The sequence below is a fragment of the Antedon mediterranea genome, chromosome 9 (genome assembly GCF_964355755.1).
Source record: "Antedon mediterranea chromosome 9, ecAntMedi1.1, whole genome shotgun sequence".
NCBI lineage: Eukaryota > Metazoa > Echinodermata > Crinoidea > Comatulida > Antedonidae > Antedon > Antedon mediterranea.
In genome coordinates, this window is record NC_092678.1 from 11,309,121 (window position 1) to 11,331,752 (window position 22,632).

At 34.5% G+C, this 22,632-nt stretch overlaps 1 protein-coding gene across 3 annotated transcripts in view; it reads left to right on the plus strand.

Annotated features, from left to right (window-relative positions):
• LOC140058725 (rabenosyn-5-like) overlaps positions 1 to 22,632 on the plus strand; it is a 61,716-nt gene that overhangs the window by 18,116 nt on the left and 20,968 nt on the right. For 2 of the 3 annotated variants that reach the window (XM_072104446.1, XM_072104448.1), the window contains exons 2-4: positions 4,273 to 4,462; positions 4,664 to 4,804; positions 7,444 to 7,590. In XM_072104446.1, coding sequence (XP_071960547.1) covers positions 4,318 to 4,462; positions 4,664 to 4,804; positions 7,444 to 7,590 — 433 coding nt within the window. In that variant the 5' untranslated portion in view covers positions 4,273 to 4,317. Of the gene's footprint in view, positions 1 to 4,078; positions 4,463 to 4,663; positions 4,805 to 7,443; positions 7,591 to 22,632 lie in introns of those variants that run through there. The other variant, XM_072104447.1, reaches the window with a different exon arrangement.

A 22,632-nucleotide genomic window follows, 5' to 3' on the forward strand; every position in this document is an offset into this window, starting at 1 on the left:
AGCAACTTTTGACATAATGAAAATTACATGAGTATTGAAATTGATTGTTGTTTTCACCTGTAGTAGATTTCTTTCATTTTGATGAACTTTAATTTAATTTTGATGAATATAATTTTGTACTCTCTGGTCGGCACTGCTCCTATGAGGGGAAGCCCTGTTGTCATTACTGTGCGGTTGCTTGCACAACTAATGCGCTGAGCTCACCACCAGGGGAAGCCCCGTAATTACTCCTCTTTGGACGCACTACTAACACAGCAGCTGAAACATGATAACCTTGCCGTAGGCACTTTGGTTTTTACGATATTGTTTGCCTTAATCAGTCAAGTTTAATTTTTAACAAAATTTCTGATTTCCTAGGTAGATTTTGAATTCAATTTCAATTGTACGCTGTTGAAGTAATTTCTGGGTTCACAATGAGTTCATGGGTTCACCTTGCAACTTCCTGGTTTCAACTAAGTTGGCCGTTAGTGGCTATAGCCGATTTTCCACTAGGCGAATTTGATCGCGCGAATCAAAAGCGTCAGCTTATACGCATGCGTAGAGAGGGATTTTGAAGATGGAAACATGAATACGCATGCGTATAAGCTGACGCTTTCGATTCGCGCGAACAAATTCGCCTAGTGGAAAATCGGCTTATAGCCATTTTAGTTTTTTGTTTATTTTCAGATAAAATTGCGCGTGTGAATTGGTACAGTAGTTAAAAAATAAAAATTATACTGCAAATTAATAAAGATCAAATTAAATATATGCCATAAAACATCAGAGTATATTGTGGGGAATAGTAAAAATTACATAGGGAGATCTGATAAGACCTTTTGTTTAAAATCGAGTGAAATCCCAATAGCCGAGATTTATAGGATAAGCTGGCAGGAATAACTGAGGGCTATCTGTGTTCCGTTAGGACTGGGATACGTCTGCCCATGTTGCAAGCCGTCTAAAATGTCTTCCTTCTTGGGCCGAAATGGCCCACTCTGTCACGGAAGTTAGTTTCAAAGGATGTTTAAATTAAATAATGTATTAATTATTAGGATGGTATTTATTTGAATAAACACCCAACACCTCCCCAATAAAACATTACCCCCAACCCAACTATCTAATAAACGCCATTTATACACACAATATTGTATTAGGCCTGTATCTATAATAACACATACTATTTGTAGTAGAATTCAACGCACTGTTATCTACAATTAAGCATTTGGTATTCTTTTTTACCACTTTTTATATCTATTAGAGGATTATATTTGATTAAAAATGTTACCATATTATTAAAACTAAAAAATTAAATCCCTCGAATAAGCACCTCCCTCAAATGAACTCCGCCTCCCCACCTCCACCCTATGGCCCCTGTCAATTAATAAACACTATACCTTAAAAAGTTATTAATCATAAAGACACTGTGTGTGAAACAGAGTAGGTTTAGTTTTACGAATTTCAAGCATTTTGTTAATGTTAACCAACAGAAAACGTACAAGGAGAACATCCTAAAACCTTTTTACTCGAGTCATTATCATTCCGAGAACCTGAAGGCTACTTCTGTGTCTTATTTGATGCAACAAATTACGTAAAACAATTTATTAATAAACATTGCTGTTTGAAAATTCTTGACTAATACAGTAGCCCTAATTATTATTTTATTTATACATTTATAAAATTATTCTAAAACTACTATAAGCAAGTATGAGCTGGTATCCACTTTAAGGCATTATAGAAGATTCGTAATTGTGGTTAAAAAATACATAATGTGCTCTGTTGGAAGAATTTCATCTGGTTGTGAAATAGGTATTAAATAAAATTTCTTTTGAACAACCAAAAAATAATATAATAATAATATAAGGTTTCATTTTCAACTGGCGTTTCATCGTCTAGCGTTGTTAATCCCATGACGACGATGAATTGGTATAGCGCCACCAATGGTTCAAACGGACGATAAAAAGAGTTTTCAACCAACATCAAATTGACACCTTTTTCATCCCATCCAATAAGATCAGGCAAAACCTTGTTCATCCGAAGGACCGCATCAAAAAAGATCAAGTATGCGGTTGCATCTACAAACTACAATGTCTGAACTGTCCACAAGCTTACATAGGGGAAACAAGGGAGGGCTTTAAAAACACGCATAAAAGAACATCGCACAGACACAGAAAACAACACGGGAGGGATTTTAACCAGGGCTCAAAGATCGTCCACATCATCAATCATACATAAATCTGCAATAACAGATCATGCACTACAACACAATCACCTCATTGATTGGAGTGCTGCTATCCTTGAGAAAGTATGCAACACTCAAAAAAGGCAAATAAAAGAGTAGATCAACATCAGAAAGCATGGAAATATCATGAACAGAGATGAAGGAGCCCACGAATTGTCACATATATATGATCTACTATTAAAGAAGAAGGAGGCAACACGTCCGTTTGGACTTATTGGTGGCGCTATACCAACTCATCGTCGTCATGGGATTAACAATAACAACGCTAGACGATGAAAGCCAGTTGAGAATAAAACCTGATAGGTTCGCTTATATTATTTTTGGGTTGTTCAAAAGAAATTTTATTTAATAATAGGCTCTGGTAACTAATTTTAAAATCATTACAGTGGCGCCAGGATCTTTCCGACGCGGGGGATAAATTCCCCCGTGGGGCTTTTCTATGCGAGCATCACTAGCCCCTTGGAAGCAACACGTTATATCGTAATTTGAGGCTGTTTTAATCAGATTTAAGATAGCCAACTTTTTCAATTTTTTATGGTACATAAATAAAATACTTTGTGAAAAACACATTGCACGAGGTCTGATGCGATGTGTAAATCCATTATTGTAATTTGAAAAATGGTATAATAATAATAAAAAATATATATAATATATGCCTATCATAGAAAATATACGCAAACGTAAAACCACGGGCCAAGAGTTATATTGTTATTCACAGAGGCTTTAGACTTGTTGCTGTCTGGGGGTGTAAACTTTGTAAATGCGCGAGACTAAACACCCATGGGCTGATCTGTAAGAAAAATTTTAAAAAGAGAGATGCTACAGTAGGTCCCCGAAAAATTCAATTACACATTGATGAAAGGAAATTAGTTAGAACCAAACTAGCTATAGGAACAATTAGAAAAATAGAGTTGTTTAGGTCCCTGGAAATTGGATTAGGCCTATAGTATTTCGAAGAAAGAAACAAAATATAAGTCTCCAGGACCAGCCCTACCATTAGGGTGGAGCTGCTACGAAAATTGTAAAAAATAGAACTGCTGGGGCTGGTCCCTGGAAATTGCACTCATATAGGCCTCTATTGATTAATGAAACAAAATTATAAGTCTACAGGACCAGCCCGCCATGGATGGTTTTGTGGAGGTAAGAAAATTTTGAAAATTACAGCTGCAGGTCTATTACAAAAAAATATCAGGTCTAGAGGCCTAAAAAAGTAGCTTTTGCCTTTTATTTGGAGGGGAATGCGTCCGCAAGCGTAGACCATTTTCCATTGAGGAAATCAGTTTATTTCCCAGATGTATATGCGTACGATCTGGACTTCCGGTGTACATGACATATAGGACATTGAAAAGTAATAAATTAGCTGTAATAAGATGTTGGCTAAATGAAAATGGCATGTTTTTTGTTTAGTAATGTAGACCTACAGTAGGCGAGCTTACAGTGAAACGTCTATTCGTACCCTTTTCTGTATAGCGACGTCGATACACACTACACAATGTAACGCATCAATAAACTAAATAAAAGTTACTACAGGTACAGTGGAACATTATATCACGCGTGAAACCGCAATGTGCCGGCCCAATGGTAAACGATTCGTATAAAGGAACACTGCCAGACAAGTGCGTACATAATTGTTTATTAGGTCGCTGGTAATATTACATGTATAAAGTGTAATAGCCCTCCGACGTACTAAAAAAATGACACGGTTTTCTAGGTGCTGAAGCTATGAAGTGATTGTGAATGATTTTAACTGTATATTATATTCCCCGACAGAAAATACTCGCGTTCCCCGACGGGGGTCTAGGCTCCCCAACAAGGGAGGCGACACCACTGGGTAGGGGTAACCACTCACCAAGTACGGTGCATGAGGCACAGGCTAAGGTTGGTTAAATGACATCTAGATGGTCGGAAGTGGTACTCGCACATAAAATTCATAAATGGAACCTATAGTTGGCCGGAAATGATACTCCCATAGTGAGTTAACAATCTTTTCCATAAAATCAGACATTTTAGTCCAACCGGGTGTTGGGAGAGTTGACTGTATGTTTTCCTTTTTCCAGGATAACAAAATCTAAAGTACCAACAAAAAATCTGTTAGAACCAAAATGGAGGAAGAAACTGTAATACTTGAAGGGTTTATCTGTCCTATGTGTAAGAGAAATTTGAATTCTGTCTATCAGTTACAAGCACACTTTGAAGATGTTCATAGAGCAGAAGAAAAAATTGGGGTACAGCTAAAAGAATTCATAGGTAAACATTTCAATTAAATTAGTGATCATGTACTGAATCTACACAAACTTATTTTATTTTTAAAATTTCCCTGGCATTACATGGTTCTATTTTTATTCCACCTGTTCACATTTTGTTAGTGTAGGATAGTAATGTCTAAAAATGCTGCTTCTTTCTTTCTGTCTGTCAAATTAATTAATCAAAAGTATTCTTGGTTAATAGGAAAAGCTAAAAGAAAAATCTTAAAGAAGAGAGAAGATATTAATTATGAAGAAGGGTACACCCCATCACAGTCACATCAATCAAACTCAGAAAGTTTTGAAAGTGGTGGGACAGATCCATTTACATGGAGTTCTGAACTTGGTAGGCCTTTTTATTATTTTGTATGGCGTTGGATATTAATGATTCATCAATTTATTTTGTGTCCTTTCTGACACAAAATCATACAAACATTAACTTTCACTCTAGTTATAGATCAACTTATATGCACATTAAGGTCCAGAGAATTTTGACAGACAGAAATTGGTTTAGGCCGGTCAACATCATTTTTTTGGCTTGGTTACATTTTAGAAATGTTGCGAAGGGTACAGTATATAAACAAACACAAACAGCTTGTTAAATCTCCGACAACCACTGGTTATAGCAAGATAATTTTTGTCTCAAATTGTTCATCTAATGAGACATTTTAGTGAAAAATGACAGAAATTGGTTTCCTGTAAATGTAATAACAAACTAGATTTAATTTGTCACTATGACGAATTATAGGTTATGTATTGATTTAAAGATATATTGATTGATTGATTTTCTCAGAATCTTTATTTATTTTAATATGATAAGATCTTGCTAATAGGAATACAATAGCCAGTATAACAATCCGATCAAAGATCCCTCTGCGTATAATGTCATAAACCACATTGTTACATAAGTAATAAAGACATTACTTACTTTTTATAGATTTCATTATAAATTATGTGTATATAAATCTATACACTAAAAAATATATTTGAACAAACAATACGGATAACAAAAATTTGTTTCCGAAGGTGAGACTCGACTCGGTACCTTGAGTGCTATAGACACGAGCACATACCACCAAGCCATACACAACTGACTAAAAAAAGTTGTAGAAAGATTCCTCCGTGTATTTACTATGCAGTAAACACTTTGGTGCATACCGCAATGAATTATAATTTTTTAATATGATGACATCTTTTAAAAATGTTAAAAAATGATGCACTGTCAAACTATATACTTTTAACTTTAATATAATATGAACTTTTGAAGTATGAAAGTTAATGTTAAGTTTGTTATTTTGGTCTAAGAAAATGTCATAATTTGTTTTTTTTAAATTTAATATGCAATTAATTATGACTTAATCAAGTTTTGTTCTCTTAATTTCATAATAAATCATACATATGATACGTACACTTCAATTTTATGAAATAAAAAATAGGTGTTCCCGAGCATTGTGACGATCTATATTAATTTTAAAATTTAGCATATTTTCACCATTTTTTTAACTTACATGTGCGTAGCCTGTAACTTTTGACGTGCTCGTATAACGCAATTTAGCGTTGAAAAGTGAATAAAAGTATGATGATATTATTAAAGAAAGGTTGTACAACAGAAATCGGACAAAAATATTGCGCATTAATGTTTATCGCGCAGTGCGCATGCAAAAATCTTCGCACCCATAGCAATTTTTGAAACGCTTAAAATTCCCTGAAACGTACTTTTTTCATCGAAAATAAATTTTGACAATTTTGAAACTTTTAAGCGCGTGTATGCATTGCAAGCGTTATGCACTACGCACGTAATTGTATTGTATATGATGAAATATGACCTGACATTTATGAGTACCGAAGTTTTGTTTAATTGTGATTCATGCTTGTGAAGATATGATTACAAACGTGATTTCGTTAAATCGTGTGTAATTTTTGATTGCCCACCATGAAAACATAACCACATCGATTCCTGGCCATAAGAAATATACTCTGAAAAATTGACTCGGCTAGATGAAACTGATATCAAGATAATTGACGAATTAGTGCTAAGGAAAGAATAAATAAATAATTTAAAGATCCTGACAGAATCAAGATATACAGATATTGACTGCTTAGAGGTTAAATATAAGATTTGACATCCCCGAAGGAATGATATTATGTTCGAGGGAATATATATTTCCCGAAGCGATATAAAAGGCGATATCTGTTATATTACATAGCCAACAACAAGTAGAATATCTGCTGGGTCGGGTAGCTAGGCTAGGCCTAGGCCTCCTTTTTTTATTGTATTTCGAAGAATAATATACAGATAATTACTAATTAATGGCAATAAAATATTCACGATAGCCTAGGTCGTTTAAATGATAACAGAAGAATTTCTATCAATAAGCCTACATTAATAATAATAATATTATTATCAGATAGGCCGAATAAATAATGAGGGCGCTATTTATGCATAGTTTAAATAGTTTAGTTGAGTAATTTCTTCAAGCATGTTCCGTGGCATGAAGCGTTGTCTTGTGATGGAGTGACAATTGCATCGCAAGTTCAAGACCCAGTAGATGACTTTTGTTTATTTATCAGCAAACGCGAGTGTTGCACACGAAAATTACACAGTCAATATCATCGTACTCGATAATTTATATGATTAATGACAGGGACACGATAATTACGCGAAAATTACACAGTCAATATCATCGTTCTCGAGGATATATACGATTTACGATCCTCGCAGCGGTAGTCATGTGATGCAGTTTCAACCAATCACGTTTGCGTATTTACATAGCTATGTAAATACGCAAACGTGATTGGTTGTAATGTAATGTAATGTGTATGTAATATAACCTAATAAACCAGACTAAAGGAGGGGTGTCCTACTATTACTAAATTTACTTCACCTACGGCAATTAACATTACCTACATTATTACTGAATCATGCCTTTTAACGTTGCAACTAACAATTGTAAAGATTAGTAAATTTATACATTTTTTTATAAGGTGCCACTCAAAGCCACATTCAACTTTTTAAGTCCATCAGAGGCTCAATAATTAATCACATCGTTGTTGAAACAAATAAGCTGGTGATTCGCCTTGAGAAACTGGTATGTTTTTACAACACACATCCTGAGAAATCTAAAAAAAAAGGTAAGACAAAGGCTACTTTTAGACTTTAGCACCTAGCTTTTGATATTGAAATCAAATGGAATAATTGAACAATTTAACAATGACAATGACATAGAATGTTTGTAAAAGCCTACAGATACATGTCTATTTGGTGCAATACCATTCTATGGGTCTCTCAATATACTGTCTCCACCTTCTTTGATCTTTATATAGAAATTCTCACTGAAAAAAAAGATTCTAACAGTATTAAACAAAACAACTTGGCGAGGTATTCAATTTTTTTGCACAAATTTTTAAATTAAACTACACTTTCTAATTTTATTAAATAGTGTATATTAAAACAGTTTTATTAAAACGCATTTTTTTCGCAGACGAAATTAGGAAAAAACGCAGTTAATTAAGGTAGCAATATGACAGCATACATTCATTCAACCATTAGTAATAATGAGTAATAATAATAATTCATTTCTCTAGTGAACTATGGGCTTTTATTTTGAACCTCTTTATCAACAAGACAAAAGGGCAAATGCCTGTCATTATTATGGAATAATAATTATGCATTTTGATTTAAAAATTATTTTTTAATCTGTATGATATTCATTCAATTTGTGGAATGATTTGTGGAGCTCCATTAAGACTTCTTTCTTTATTAGTTTATATTATATGTTTAAGTATGTTTAATTGAAAGTGACTACATAAAAAAAAACAGGGAGAATATGGAAATATTTTTAAAAAAATAATTTCTAAAAAATCGGTTAGAAAATAGTGTTTTTTATACATTACACCTTTTCAGTAACTCAGGGGTTTTTATTTACAATATATCGTAAAACTATAGTTACACTTGGCAACTGACGTGTTTTAGTCACCTTTGAATGTGTTGGTTTAATGTCTCCCCTTTGGTAAATTACAGTATAGCGAATGGCAAATCAATTTCATAACACAATTAATGCAATTTGTTTAGGCCCAAGTAATATTTCAGATAAAAATATCAGTATAAACTATAATTTACATGTAGCACTAGCAATGCATCATGATTTGGTACCTCAAATTAACATTCTAGATGATTATAAGCTATAATACAATGTATACAATATGCAATTATTAATAATAATATTAATAATAATAATTTAGGTATTTGTATAACACCAGAATCAATTAAACCAAAGTAAAAATCAAAGGTGCTTATATTGGATGTTAAAAAGATGCGTTTTATTATTAAGTTCTTTTTTAAAAATAGCAATAGAAGTTGATTTAGTAAAATGATGAGGGAGAGAATTCCAAAGAGAAGCAGCAGAGAACATAAAAGACCTTTGTCTATAAGATTTAGTGTTAATTTGAGGAACAAGTAGTAGGTTTTGGTTCAGGGACGATTCGGCCCTGAGACGATTCAGCCCGGGACTATTCGGCCCACTTTTGGTGGGACGATTCGGCCCACTTTTGGGCCGAAACATCTCACTTTAGACCAAATTCATATTCATTTTTTGGGTATTTATCAAGTTTTTAAAGGTGTTTAACAATCCGTATTTTATTGATATTGACAATTTTGATATAATATGTATAATAAATTACTAAAAAAACGTAATTTTTGTTCAATTTATTACTTCGAAAACCTTGTTTATTTCGTGCAATCGCCAAGCGGTCAACAGAGGGCGTAACTTGTTTACATCGTTCGCGTGACTAAAAATTGATCATTTTCGACAATTTTTTCAAAATGTTTGCTTTATTGCATCTTTATCCCTAGTACTAGTAGTACTACCCCATAGTCTCTCTGGAAATAACATTTGGGGAAAAAGCTTATTTTGTGCTTATAAAATGCATATCAAAGCCGATAAATTTAAGTGTGCCGAATCGTCTCAGGGCCGAATCGTTCCGGGCCGAATAGTCCCGGGCCGAATCGTCTCAGGGCCGAATCGTCCCGTTACCGTAGGTTTTGATCAGCCGAACGAAGACAAGCAAGAGGGGTGTAAGAGGGAAGAAGATCAGCGAGATAAGTAGGTTGTTTAAGAAGTAGCGCTTTAAATGTTAGTAAAAGGATCTTATATTTTATACGGGAGTCAATAGGTAGCCAATGGAGGTTATATAAAACAGGAGATATTTGTGAGGATCTTCTAGTAACAGTTACAATGCGTGCAGCAGTGTTCTGGAGACGTTGAAGTCGATTCACTAAAGATTTCGGTAGGGCAAAAAAAAGAGAGTTGCAATAATCAAGCCGAGAAGTGGCATTTATTAATGTAAAGGCAGTACGCTTTGACAGATACATTCGAATGCAAGCAATGTTACGTAGATGGAAGTTAGTAGTTTTTGTAACATGACTTATATGTTTGAAAGATAAAAATTCATAAAAATAAACCCCAAGATTTTTAACAAAAGGTGATGGAAAAATTGTACAGGAATTAAAAGAAATCGAGGGAATATTGAATTTTGAACGTATGTGTTTGGTGGAAAAAATGATAAATTCGGTTTTAGAATTGTTAAGCAAGAGCATGTTAGATGCTAGCCAGGAGGATATTTTTGAGAGACAACTTTCAAGTCGTTTAGTTATATCGTGAGATTCAGAAAGATTAAAATCGACATATAGCTGTAAGTCATCAGCATATAGGTGGTAGTGTAAATTGTATTCTTTAATAATTTTAGTGAGACTGAGGAGAAATATAGAGAGAAACAAGCAAGGGCCCAAGGATAGAACCCTGTGGAACTCCGCATTCAAGGCTCTTAGGAGCAGATCTAGTATCATTGATTTCTACGCACTGGGTCCGGCCAGTCAGATAAGATCAAAACCAATCTAAAGCACTATTAGACACTCCATAGTAATCTGAAAGACGACAAAGCAGATGAAAGGTCTAGCATAACAAGTGCAACAGCACGCTTTCGATCCAAGGCACAGACAATATCATTATGAATTTGGGTGAGGGCAGTTTCAGTACTGTGACCAACTCTATATGCAGATTAAAATGGATTTAAACAAATGGAATTTGTAGAGATAAGATATAAATTGATTTGAAACAATTTTCTGAAGGAGCTTTCCAAGGAAGTGAAGATTTGATATTGGTCGGAAATTTTTTAACAAATTGGAGTCAAGGGATGACTTCTTTAGAATAGGTTTCATAACGGCAGTTTTAAAGATTTCGGGAACGATGCCTGAAATAATGGATTAATTAACTATAACTGTTAGTGGATCTAAAAATGAAGTAAGGCATGATTTGAACACATTTGTTGGAATAGGATCATTGAACAGGAGGCAGAGTATAACGAAGAGACAAATTTCATAACAGTTGAGCATCAACAGGAGTAAAAGCAGAAAATGAACAACTAGACATGAAACTCGTCACTTTGACGAGTTAGTTATCCGCACCACAAACGCCACGTGCACGTCATACGTTGGAATATTGCACACAGAAAAAGATTATGGCATTATGATCTGAACTGAAGAATATGATATGTTTTTATTGCTGAATTCTGTTATTTTGTGTCATATCGTATACACAGTATAATCTTATACAGTGTAGAATAGGTGAAATTACGGGACTCGCTATTTATTCCAATTTTTAACATGTTAACGGATTCAAAATGAAACGCAAAGGTAGCAATTTTTAGAAGGAAATTATCTCAACAACAAAATATTAACGTGTAGAAGAAATTTGAATACGTGAAATATTGATGCGCGCTCTTTTAAATGTAATAAACTATGACGCAAAAGATGAAAATACAACTTTTTTAAGTCAAGTGGCCATATGATGACGTCAAAATATCCGATTGGCAAAATGTTCACATGAATTCGTATCTGCAATCCAATAGCTTCCAGAAAATGTTTTAATCGTGAATGACAGATTAAAATTTACTGTAAAGATAAAATTAATGACCCACATAATTTAAATTTTTAGGCACGATGACGTCATAAAAATTAAAATATTTGAAAAATAGTTGATTGACCTAGACAATATTAAAATCTCGGAGAAAAAAGAATACAGATAAGCGTGATGCACTCCATTGAATGTGATAAGCATTAACGAAAGAGACAAAAATCCTATAATTTATATTCGGGTGGCCATACGATGACATCACAATGTTTTTTTTAGCCTAATTGATGCATGATCCGATATCTACAACTCATCAACTTCTAGATTTTGTAATAAAAATAACAGTTCACGGTTTACTTTAGAAACTATGACTGTTTTAAAAAAGACAGTATTTTGACGATTTTTTAAGCTTTTTCATTAAAAACGCGTGCGAATTGTCTAATTCAACGTGTTCGTATGGCGTTATTTAAAGTGGAAAATGTCTAGATTGTTTTCAAAATTACTAGGAAAGGCTTGAAAAATATAATTCAAGAGAAAAAAACATTTTTTCATACTCCGTGTGCACCTTACACGTAAAATTGTTTGCGCACGCGGGAATTTTTGACATGCTCAAAATGTCATGATCAGATTAGAAATTAATTTTGCGCAATTTGAAATGCGCGTGCGCGCGTAACTTCTTGTGAAACATGCCATTTTTAATCCATAGAAAGTTTGACCTTGATATAACTTAAATTTTCACCAAGTATAAAAAAAAAATTACACTTAGTTTTTAATCTATGAGCAATAATAAAAAATCATAAAATCGCGCGTAAGTCACGTTGCGCAACTCTGACGTCTTTCAAAAAAGGGGGTGCACAACTTCAGGTAAATGTCCATATGTGGTCAAAGTTATGAAATGTTATGTTTACACATTTTAGAGAAACGCGCTGCACAAAAATAGCGAGAAAGGGGGTGCACAACTTCAGGTAAATGTCCATATGTGGTCAAAGTTATGAAATGTTATGTTTACACATTTTAGAGAAACGCGCTGCACAAAAATAGCGAGAAAGAAAGAAGAATAATACAGAAAAAAATATTGATCCATACAATAACAAGGAGTTATCCGCCAAGTGCGGATAACTAATTAACAGGTGGATAAGTAATTGGCGGAGGTAAAGAACAGTGCGTTTTGGAAAGTTCATTTCGTATTTTAGCAATCTTATCAAAAAAAATAATAGTTAGAAAAAAATTCGATCAAATCAGGTAAATTTTCATGAGTAAGATATGAAATTACAGGGTTTCGATCCAAGTCGGCCCTAAACCGTCTCGGCCAAAGTCAAGTCGGCCCCAAGTCAAGTCGGCCCCAAGTCAAGTCGGCCTCAAGTCAACTCGGCCTCACGTCAACTCGGCCAAAAAATAATCGGTCAACTCGGCCCCGTTAAAGTATGGAACGCAAAAAGTGCAAATGAAGGGGATTGATAAATAATATTTCTTCACAATTTTTTAACTATGAATAATTCTGACTTTTAATGAATATTATATATATAATATATATTTAGCAGCCTCCCTGCGCGTTTGCCAGCTTTTTCGATATCTACAACTGCTACGTGTTTTCGCTGACCGGGGGATTCCCCTTTTTTAAAAACGCAAATCATGCACAAAAACGATGTACGATCATTTTTTCTATGGCCAAATGGTGGAACGTAGGCCTCCGTCTTCGATTTCCTAAAATACGGTACCTGCACGTGTTTTTTGTAACACGCGGGTTCATTTTTTTATATGATATTATATTTTTTATTTCTTCATTTTTAAAACGTGGATAGTAAGAATCGTAATAATATTAAGCACTTTTTGCGTTCCATACTTTATTGTGGCCGAGTTGACAGATTAGTTTTTGGCCGAGTTGACGTGAGGCCGAGTTGACTTGAGGCCGAGTTGACTTGAGTTATTCCTCGGTTCATTCTATTAATATTGTTATCTTGTGCTTTTTTTCTGTTATGTTTGTCTTTGTATTTTTGAGTGAACCGAATAAAACTGAACTGAAATACCAGACGATCAAGCAATTATAACGGATTTGACACCTAAAGGATATACTTTCATTTATATTTATTGCCTTGATATTTCTTCTCTTTATCTGTTATGGGATGGCGTATTTATCATTTTAGACAGAAAAATAACAGGGACCATAAAATCTATCACGGAGTGATAACTGAAAATGAAACCACGATCCTTAATGTTACAAATGGATGTAGAAACTTTAGTGATAATCAAATCCAGTAGTTAGCCTTATTGTGAGTTGGAAAGTATATATGTTGAATTAGGTTATAATCGTTAAAAACGTCTTTTAATTTGCTAGCAAATGGGTCTTGATCATTCGTTAAGTGAGCATTAAAGTCTCCTAGGAATATTGTTGTACAATTCAAACTCAAGTTGTCATCTAGCGAAGAAGAAAATTTCTCAAAAAAACCATCCGATTTGGCTGATGACGGACGATAAATAGAAATAATCCGCAAATTAAGTGATTTCGACAAAATTTCACAGAATTCGTACGAACAACTATGTTGTTCGACAGGTTTAAAACCAAGTTCTGATTTGAATAAAACACCAACACCTCCACCTCGTCTACCCTGTGGTCTTTCCAACATGCAAGGATAACCTATTATCTGCCAGACATTCGTAACATGACGATATGTTTTTACTTAGAACCTCTTCGATTACCTTTGGATCAGAGTGAGAAAATGTAATGGCACTATCATCAGCATATTGGCGTAAAGTACACAGTGAATTAATACTAATTGCCATTATCATTAATATATACCAAAAAAAGCAGTGGCCCCAAAATCCGTCCTTGTGGGACACCATGCGTAATGTCTTCAATAGAAGATTTTTTGCGGTTGATTTCAACATACTGTTTCCTTCCGGAAAGGTATGAGGAAAACCAGTCTGTTTTGTTGACACCTATTGCAGAAAACTTTCCATTAAGTATAGCGTGGTCAACCGAATCGAACGCCTTGCGTATCTAACACCACCATACCAGTGTAAAGACCTCTAGATGTGTTCTCTTTTATACAATCAATAAGGTCAATTAAACAAGTGTCGGTAGAGTGACCAGCGCGATATCCAGATTGATTAACGTTAAGAAGGTTGTTGTCGTTCAAGTATCTTTTAAATTGAACTTTTGAAACAATATTTAAAACGCTGACAGGCCGGTAATTATTTACATCAAGACGGTTCCCTTTCTTATAAAGGGGCTTTACCCTGGCAATTTTGAATTCTTCCGGATAAATGTTAGAAGTAATTGAAAGGTTAATGATGTGTTTGATTGGCCCAGTTATTTGAGTAACGGCGTCTTTTAAAAATCGTGCTGATATAGCGTCAAAACCTATTCCCTTGTTAGGATTAAGACTTTGCAGTTCCTTCTCAACGAATTCATCATCAACCATGGCAAGAACAAATTTAGAGGGGGCTGTCTTTGTGATGATCTATCTTACTGACGGATAATGTCAAATTGATGTATAAAATCAATATTGTTATATTTTGGAGGACGGTACACACAACCAAGAACAATTGATTTTGATTTAGGCTGAAATATTTCTATCCATGCAGCTTCAAGTTCATCACAGTTCAGTTGATCCGATTCCTTGAAGGCGAGATCACTTTTAATGTAGATGCAAACACCACCAAATGTGTTTTCTCTTCTGTCTCTGTGTATTATGGAGTAGTTGTTGATGCTGATTTCTCTGTCAGTGACTGAGTTGTTTAGACGATTCTGTAACGCAGAAAACTGATGGGTAGCATTTTTTGACGAGTTCACGAATTTCCGAAAGTTTAGGGATAAGAGATCTGACATTCAGGTGTTCTGACATTTCAGACCCTTTCGTTCCAAACTTTTAAAATCGATTCCATTTTCAGTATCGTCAAAGTTTTTAACATTGTCCTCTAATTTAAAACCTTGGTCCGGTTTAGTTAATTCAAAAACGTCAAATCCTGGTAATTTTGCAAATAGGCATTTGGAACATGTCCAATATTTGAAATTATTTTGTAACCTGCCTACCTTGTAAGTCTTCGGCGATATTTGTCCACATTTAACGTGGCAGGCTATCGTGCAATCATTGCATTGAACAGAATGGTGATTTTTGGCCACAGCTTTTCACAAATGCTACAAGGATTTTTTACTGGCCCTGGATTTGTATGTATATCACCAGAGAGTAACAGCGTATTAAATGTGGCATCCGCATTTCTTTAATATGTACAAGGACAGCCAAACTTTCTCCTGATCCTTCTCGCCGTATAAGAAATGAATAACGTGACCTTTCTTGTAGATCTGGTAGTAGAGAATATCTACAACCGGTAGCGTTAGTGATATAGCATATAGCATATTTGTCCGATGATTTATTTATATACCGGTAGTTGTTGGATTGTAGTATGAGTAGGCCTAGTATATATAGACACACGCCTAGTAAGGTTGATTTGAACATTTCTGGCAACAAAATATTCAACACTGTCTTAATAATACGTTCAGCACACGATTTCTTCCGATGGTATCCGGCGCCCCGTACTTTGGAAAGCGTAACCTAATACAGTCGGTTGCCTTATTTGGCCGTGTCCATGTTTGGACTGCGTAGCGAAAAGCCTGTGATCGTAGCTGCTATAGGCCTTGCTACAAATTCTGGTTAAACTTACGGGATCGCAAAAATACGAAGTGTTCTAGTGTACCTGTGTTGACTAACTATCAGGATATTTGATAAAGAATAATTGTATCCACTGGAAATGCGTATATTTAGGCCAATATTTAGTAATTCTTTCCGAGAATTTCAAATCTAACCACCACTCAATAGCGCCACCTAAGACATTTTTTATATTTTTTTTTTTCAAGAAAAAAAAAAATGTGTAGGCACTTTTATCTCTATGGAGACTGATCTCTGGTATTCCACTTGGTACATTTATTTTTCTCATTAACCTGTCCCCAGTTTTTCTGGTTTTTTTTTTTGTGTGTGTTTTGGATTTGTACTTATCTCACTTTCTTCCCAAATGAACCCCTGTAACGAAACATTTCCTAACCAAGATCGATTAAATAATTTAATCTTCAACCCATACGCAGACTATGATAAACATGTCAGGCCCGTATCCAGGGGGGGTGCGTTGGGTGCAGACGCACCCCCCCAAGTCCCAAAAGGTCCACTATTTCCTCGGTTGGTATTTTTTCTTGTCTTGTTTAACTAAAGACAATATCATTATATATATACAAAATTTACATTATCAATGGTATACAAACAAAAATATGCTAATATAAAATGAAAAAATACCGGTAATTAAATTACGGAATCTGAACTGACTACAAACTCGATGTAAAACATGCGCAGTCGATCATGTGACGACAAGCAATAGCTTAGCGCTTCATGTACGCGGTACGCGGTAAAGTGTTTGCTGGAGAAATACAGACAACTTAAAGTCAGGGAACACGTGTACTTTTTGTCGGGGAATATAATATACAGTAAAAAGCGTTCGCGTTCACTTAGTAGCTAGCTTCAGCGCCTAGAAAACCGCGACGTTTCATTGACCGTGAGAGTACGTCAGAGTGATATTATGCACTTTATATGCATTCATTATTGCCAGCGATCTAACTTACTACTAAACAATAGCTAGGTACGCACTTGTCTGGCGGTATCCCTTTGTACGAATCGTTCAACGTTGGGTCGAGACGCGTGATATCAAGTTTCATCCAGGGACCAAAATGTGTAATGTGTTATTTTCCAGGCGAAGTTTACCGACGGTTACGTCGTGTACTGCGTCGACGTACGCTACACTACAGCAAAAACGAATTATGTTAATTGTTCGTTTGTTCACCAATTTTTTAATTTACAAGTAACCTTCTGTACCGTGGGGCACCTAAAATCAATTTTTCATCCATTACTAAACAAAAAAACATGCCATTTTCGCTTAGCCAACATTATAGCTATAGTTATTACATTTTCAATATCCTGTATGTCATGAATTTCTCACCACTCGGAAGTCCAGATGGTACGCATGCATACACCCTGGGAGGAATAAACTTTTTTCCCCGACTGAAAAAGGTCTACGCTTGCGTTTTTTAAGCCTCTAGGCCTGATGTTTCCAAAGTATAAAATGCAATTTTTTGAAGACCTGCAGCTCTAGTTTTAAACATTTTCTTAGCTCAGCCCCAACAATAAAGCTGGTCATATTTCGAAGAACAAGAAGTACATTTTCCGGGACCTAACATCTCTATTTTTCAAACATTTCTTAGCTCAGTCACAACCCATGATAGGGACTTATATATTTTTTTTCATGTTTTGAAGTATAATAAGTCCAATTTCCGGGACCTCCAACTCTATTTTTCAAAATTTTCTTTGAACTTTTATTTTTTAAATTGAAAAATATGGATTGAAACCGTCATCGCGCATCGTTTTTTTGCACGCAGTATTTTATTTATGCATTATAAAAAATGGAAAAAATGGCTACCCTAAATCTGATTAAAAAGACCTCAAATGACGCTAGAACGCGTTGCTTCCGGGGGCTTCGCCCCCTGGACCCCCACCGGGGGCCCTTGGTGGCCCCCAGCCTAGTGATGCTCGCTTCGCTCGCATAGCCCCCTCGTCGGGGAATGTAGCCCCCGCGTCGGGAAGATCCTGGCGCCACCCCTGCTGAGTTGGCCTCATCATGAAAGCGTTAAGTTCTGGTGTCCATCGTTCAACTAGCCCAAGCCACAACAGAGAGTCTTACATCAGTCTTTAGAACGTCAAATAACGCAAATTTTTCCAGGGCCTTCGGCCCCTGGACCCTGACCGGGGGCCCTTGGCGGCCCCCTGGCCCCCCAGCCATTGTTGCTCGCTTCGCTCGCACCCCCCCATTATAAATGCTGCATACGGGCCTGCATGTTCATGACTTTGACCCTGATACCAATTTTTTCTCTTCCTCTATCCAGCTCAATTGTAAGTACTATCAACCTGACCAACTAACCCACTTAATTGGAGAGCTCAGTAACATGAAACACTTTTCGTCCTTGCATATTAATTCTAGAAGTTTACTTCATAACATTGATTCTTTCAAATTATTTTTAACCAATGTAAATTATGATTTCGATATAATTGCAGTCTCGGAAACCTGGTTGAAAGATGATAATCCATTAACCAATATCTCCAGTTATTCTTTCATTTCAAAAAACAGACTAGGGCGGGCTGGTGGAGGTGTAGGGCTGTATGTTCGAAATAACAATGTGTTCAAAGAGAGAACTGATCTTTTCCTAGACCCCTCCCTATGCGACTCCCTTTTTATTGAACTTGAAATTGAATCCAATCAAAACATTATTGTTGGTGTAATCTATAGGGCACCATCTCTTGATACGAATGCTTTTTTTGACGCTTTTGATCTCCTGTTAAATAATTTAGCAAAAACCAACAACAAAATTTACTTATTAGGTGATTTTAACATTGACCTACTTAAACATCAGTCCGATAATCAATCCAACAATTTTGTTAAAATTCTGTCTTTAGTAATTTTCTTTTACCCTTAATCAATAGACCAACTCGTATTACCCGAACGTCAGCAACATTAATTGACAACATATTATCTAATCAAATTGAATCATCAAGTCTATGTGGACTTTTCTATAGTGACATTAGTGCATGATCATTTGCCCATTTTTAACATTACACCCTTTACTTATCAAATATACCAAACCGTCCCAAAAACTATGTAAGCCCTATTCATACCTACAGAAAATTTAACAAAACAAATATTTCAAACATAAAAAACGATTTGTCAAACATGAATTGGACTGGTGTTTATGGTACGGATGATCCTAATATTGCTTTACTTTCATTTGAAACTGAATTTAAATGACTGTATGATAAACATTTTCCAATTCAAGAGCAGTCTGCAGGTAAAAAAAAATAAAGACCTGGATGGCGAATGAACTCTTAAATTCAATATAGCATAAACAAAAACTGTATTCCAAATCCCCCCGCTATCCGAATGACAAAAACATAAATGAATATAAGCAATTCCGTAACTCCCTTAACTCTTTAATAAAATTAACAAAACGCGATTATTATGAAAAAAAGTTTAAGCAGCAGAAAGATAATATCAAAGGAACATGGACAATTATAAATAGTCTAATAATAGGTATCCCAATGAAAAAATTCAGATTAATTTTTTTACATTTTCTTTCAGTTAACCACAAAGAACTTAATGTAATTAGCATTTTGCGATTTAAATGATTGAAATCCGATTACCCGTTCTAAAGTTATGGTTATTTAAAGTGGTAAAAAAATATACGATTTTTTGCCTAAAAATGGTGTTTTTTGCAGTTGAAATTGGAAGCATTTTTAAAAGGTTATAACTTTTACAATAATTAGTTAAAAGTTTTGAATTTTGTTAAACCTATAGATATCACAGAGTTGTACAACTCTATTTTTTTTGGAGCCTCAACGAAACTTATTTTTTAAATTATTGGTCCGCAAAGTGGTAGGAAAGCATTTAACGCCCATTTTTGCTGGAATTCCCTAAAAAATGAAAAAACTGCTATTTTTCAATGATCTGTAACTTTTGAACTACTGTACTAATTCATTTAATTTTTTTTGTACTTGTTAGAATGTAGTGTATATTTCATTAATAAATATATTTTAGATGTGTATATGAAAAAAAATTTTTTTAATGGTGAAATTTAAAATTATAAAAAGAAAAAATGAAAAAGTATGTTAAAAACGGTGTGTACTGTTTCCTTTCTTTTACACTAATTTTCGGTAAGTATAATTATTAGAATATTTTAATATACTTTATATTTATAATTTCAATCATAAATACTATTATATATAACTTTTGAATACGTAAAACAAGATTTTAGGCCCATATGATTATGACACCAAATCTAAGCCGGGCTGCTAAGTAAGATATGCTCTTTTAAGGCAAACGCACAATATGGGTCAAAATAAACTCATTTAAAATAATCAATGTTAATTAAAACAATTAATTGTTTACCTGAATAGTATATATAACATTATAAAAATTGTTTTCTTTTCGTATTATTACGTTATTAAATTGAAATACGGAGCTAAAGTTTAGGCCAAGTCACGGCTTACTCGCGATCAGTAGTCGCTCCGTTAAAGTATTTCGGTCGCAGTTAATGACTTTCGGCCGCCGTCTACAGAGTCAAATGTTGGTAAATTAGCTTAATAAATTTCCTCGGTACATTTTAACCTAACGCATTTGCATTGTATACTTGCATAATAAATCTTCCGCACATTACATCAATTTTAAGTTGTTAAATTAATGTGTAAAACCAGATATTCTACGACGGAAAAGGACATGTCAATCTCCGACATCGCTGCTGTCACACATCTCGCGTCGAGCCGGTCGAACTCGAGCGAGGAAAACTAAACAACGTGTTCAAAATATGGAACGTACCATTCGCTGATAGGGTGCATTAATGTATTTAACGGAAAACGCCACAACAAACACGCGCGTATTTTAGAGTACAATATTTTACTCACTACAATATTCACCGGATTATAATGGTTGGATCTTTAAAATTTTGAACGGGATTTACGCCTCATGCACCATTTTAAAATGTAGTTCGCTCAATTACCATGCACAATACGTTTGTAAACTATGTTTTATCGATTTCAATGTAGATTTAGCTAAAATTTAATACCAAAATCCATAATATTTTTCCATAAACGGTGAATCAAAATTGGATTTTTGTCACAAAAATTGACTTTTCGTTACGAAAAACCTATTTATAGAAGACGATTTTCGTATCAAATTAAAGCTTATTTAAAGCCTGATAACATACAACAAAAATTAATCCGCTAGCTCCAATGGTAATCGTGCGATCGTGTTTTGAAAACTGATGGGGATTTTCCGATGAGGTTTTCAACGCGCGGAAATCGGCTCGACGGGATTTTAGAACCGTTTTAAAATCGCATTTTCTCGGCAACTAATTCATTAATTTTAATTATAAACACACTTATACATAGATTAAAACAAGTACTTTCAAACAATATAAATTTTGTAAGTATTAATTAAGATTGAATACGATTTATTTAACATCAAAGTCATACTACTTTTTCGAATTTCGTCAATATTTCAAAAGTGATACCCCTCTGTGCGCTTTCATTGGGATACCTACTAATAAAAACGAATGAAAGTAAGCATTTCGAAGAGTCCACTATAAATTGCGAAGGACACTTAACGGATGATCCCAACCTAATTTCAAATCATTTTAATAATTTTTTTGTTAATATTGGACCTACCCTCGCCAAAAATATTGACACATCTAATGCAAATTTTAAGGATTACCTCCCTCCGCCATCCACAAATTCTTCATTTCTCAATCCTGTGACTGTTTTTGAGATTATGGATATTGTTATGCGCCTCAAAAATAGTAAAGCACCTGGCATTGATGATATTAACCCGTCTATTATTAAACAACTTATCCCTTTTATTTCTGAACCCCTCTGCTACATTTTCAATCTTTGTTTTATAAATGGCACATTTCCTGACACCCTTAAACTAGCTAAAGTAACTCCTATTTTTAAAACTGGTGACAAATCTGATTCCAGTAATTACCGTCCTATATCAGTGCTACCGATCTTTTCTAAAATACTTGAACGCCTTATTTATGATCGAACATACAATTATCTTCAAAAAAATAATATACTTTACAATAAACAATTTGGCTTTCGTAAGAACTATAATACATCCACCGCACTTCTTCAATTAACAAATGAAATTGTTGGGGCTTTCGAGAGGGGTGAATTTGCCATTGGTATTTTTATTGACCTCTCGAAGGCCTTTGATACAATTGATCACGATATTTTATTATATAAGTTACATAATTATGGAATCCGTGGCCCTGTATATAATTTATTCAAAACCTAACTTTCAAACCGCAAGCAATGCACTAAATTTAAACACACCCTTTCTGATTTTCTTCCAATTATTTGTGGAGTCCCTCAAGGTTCCCTGCTTGGGCCTCTATTATTTTTATTATACATAAATGATATCCATAATGCCTCAAATATGTTTTCTTTTCTGTTGTATGCTGATGACACAACCCTAATTTACACTGATAAAAATATAGATTCCCTTTTTAAAATGTCAATCGAAAATCTACCCAAAATCTACCCAAAATTTTAACATACTTTTCTGCAAACAAACTTTCTGTTTTGTTTTGGTGTTCAAAAATTCACAAATACCACTAAATACTAGTACAGTACTTTCAAACTAAAAATTAAAGATCAATTAATACCTATTGTTGAGAAAACTA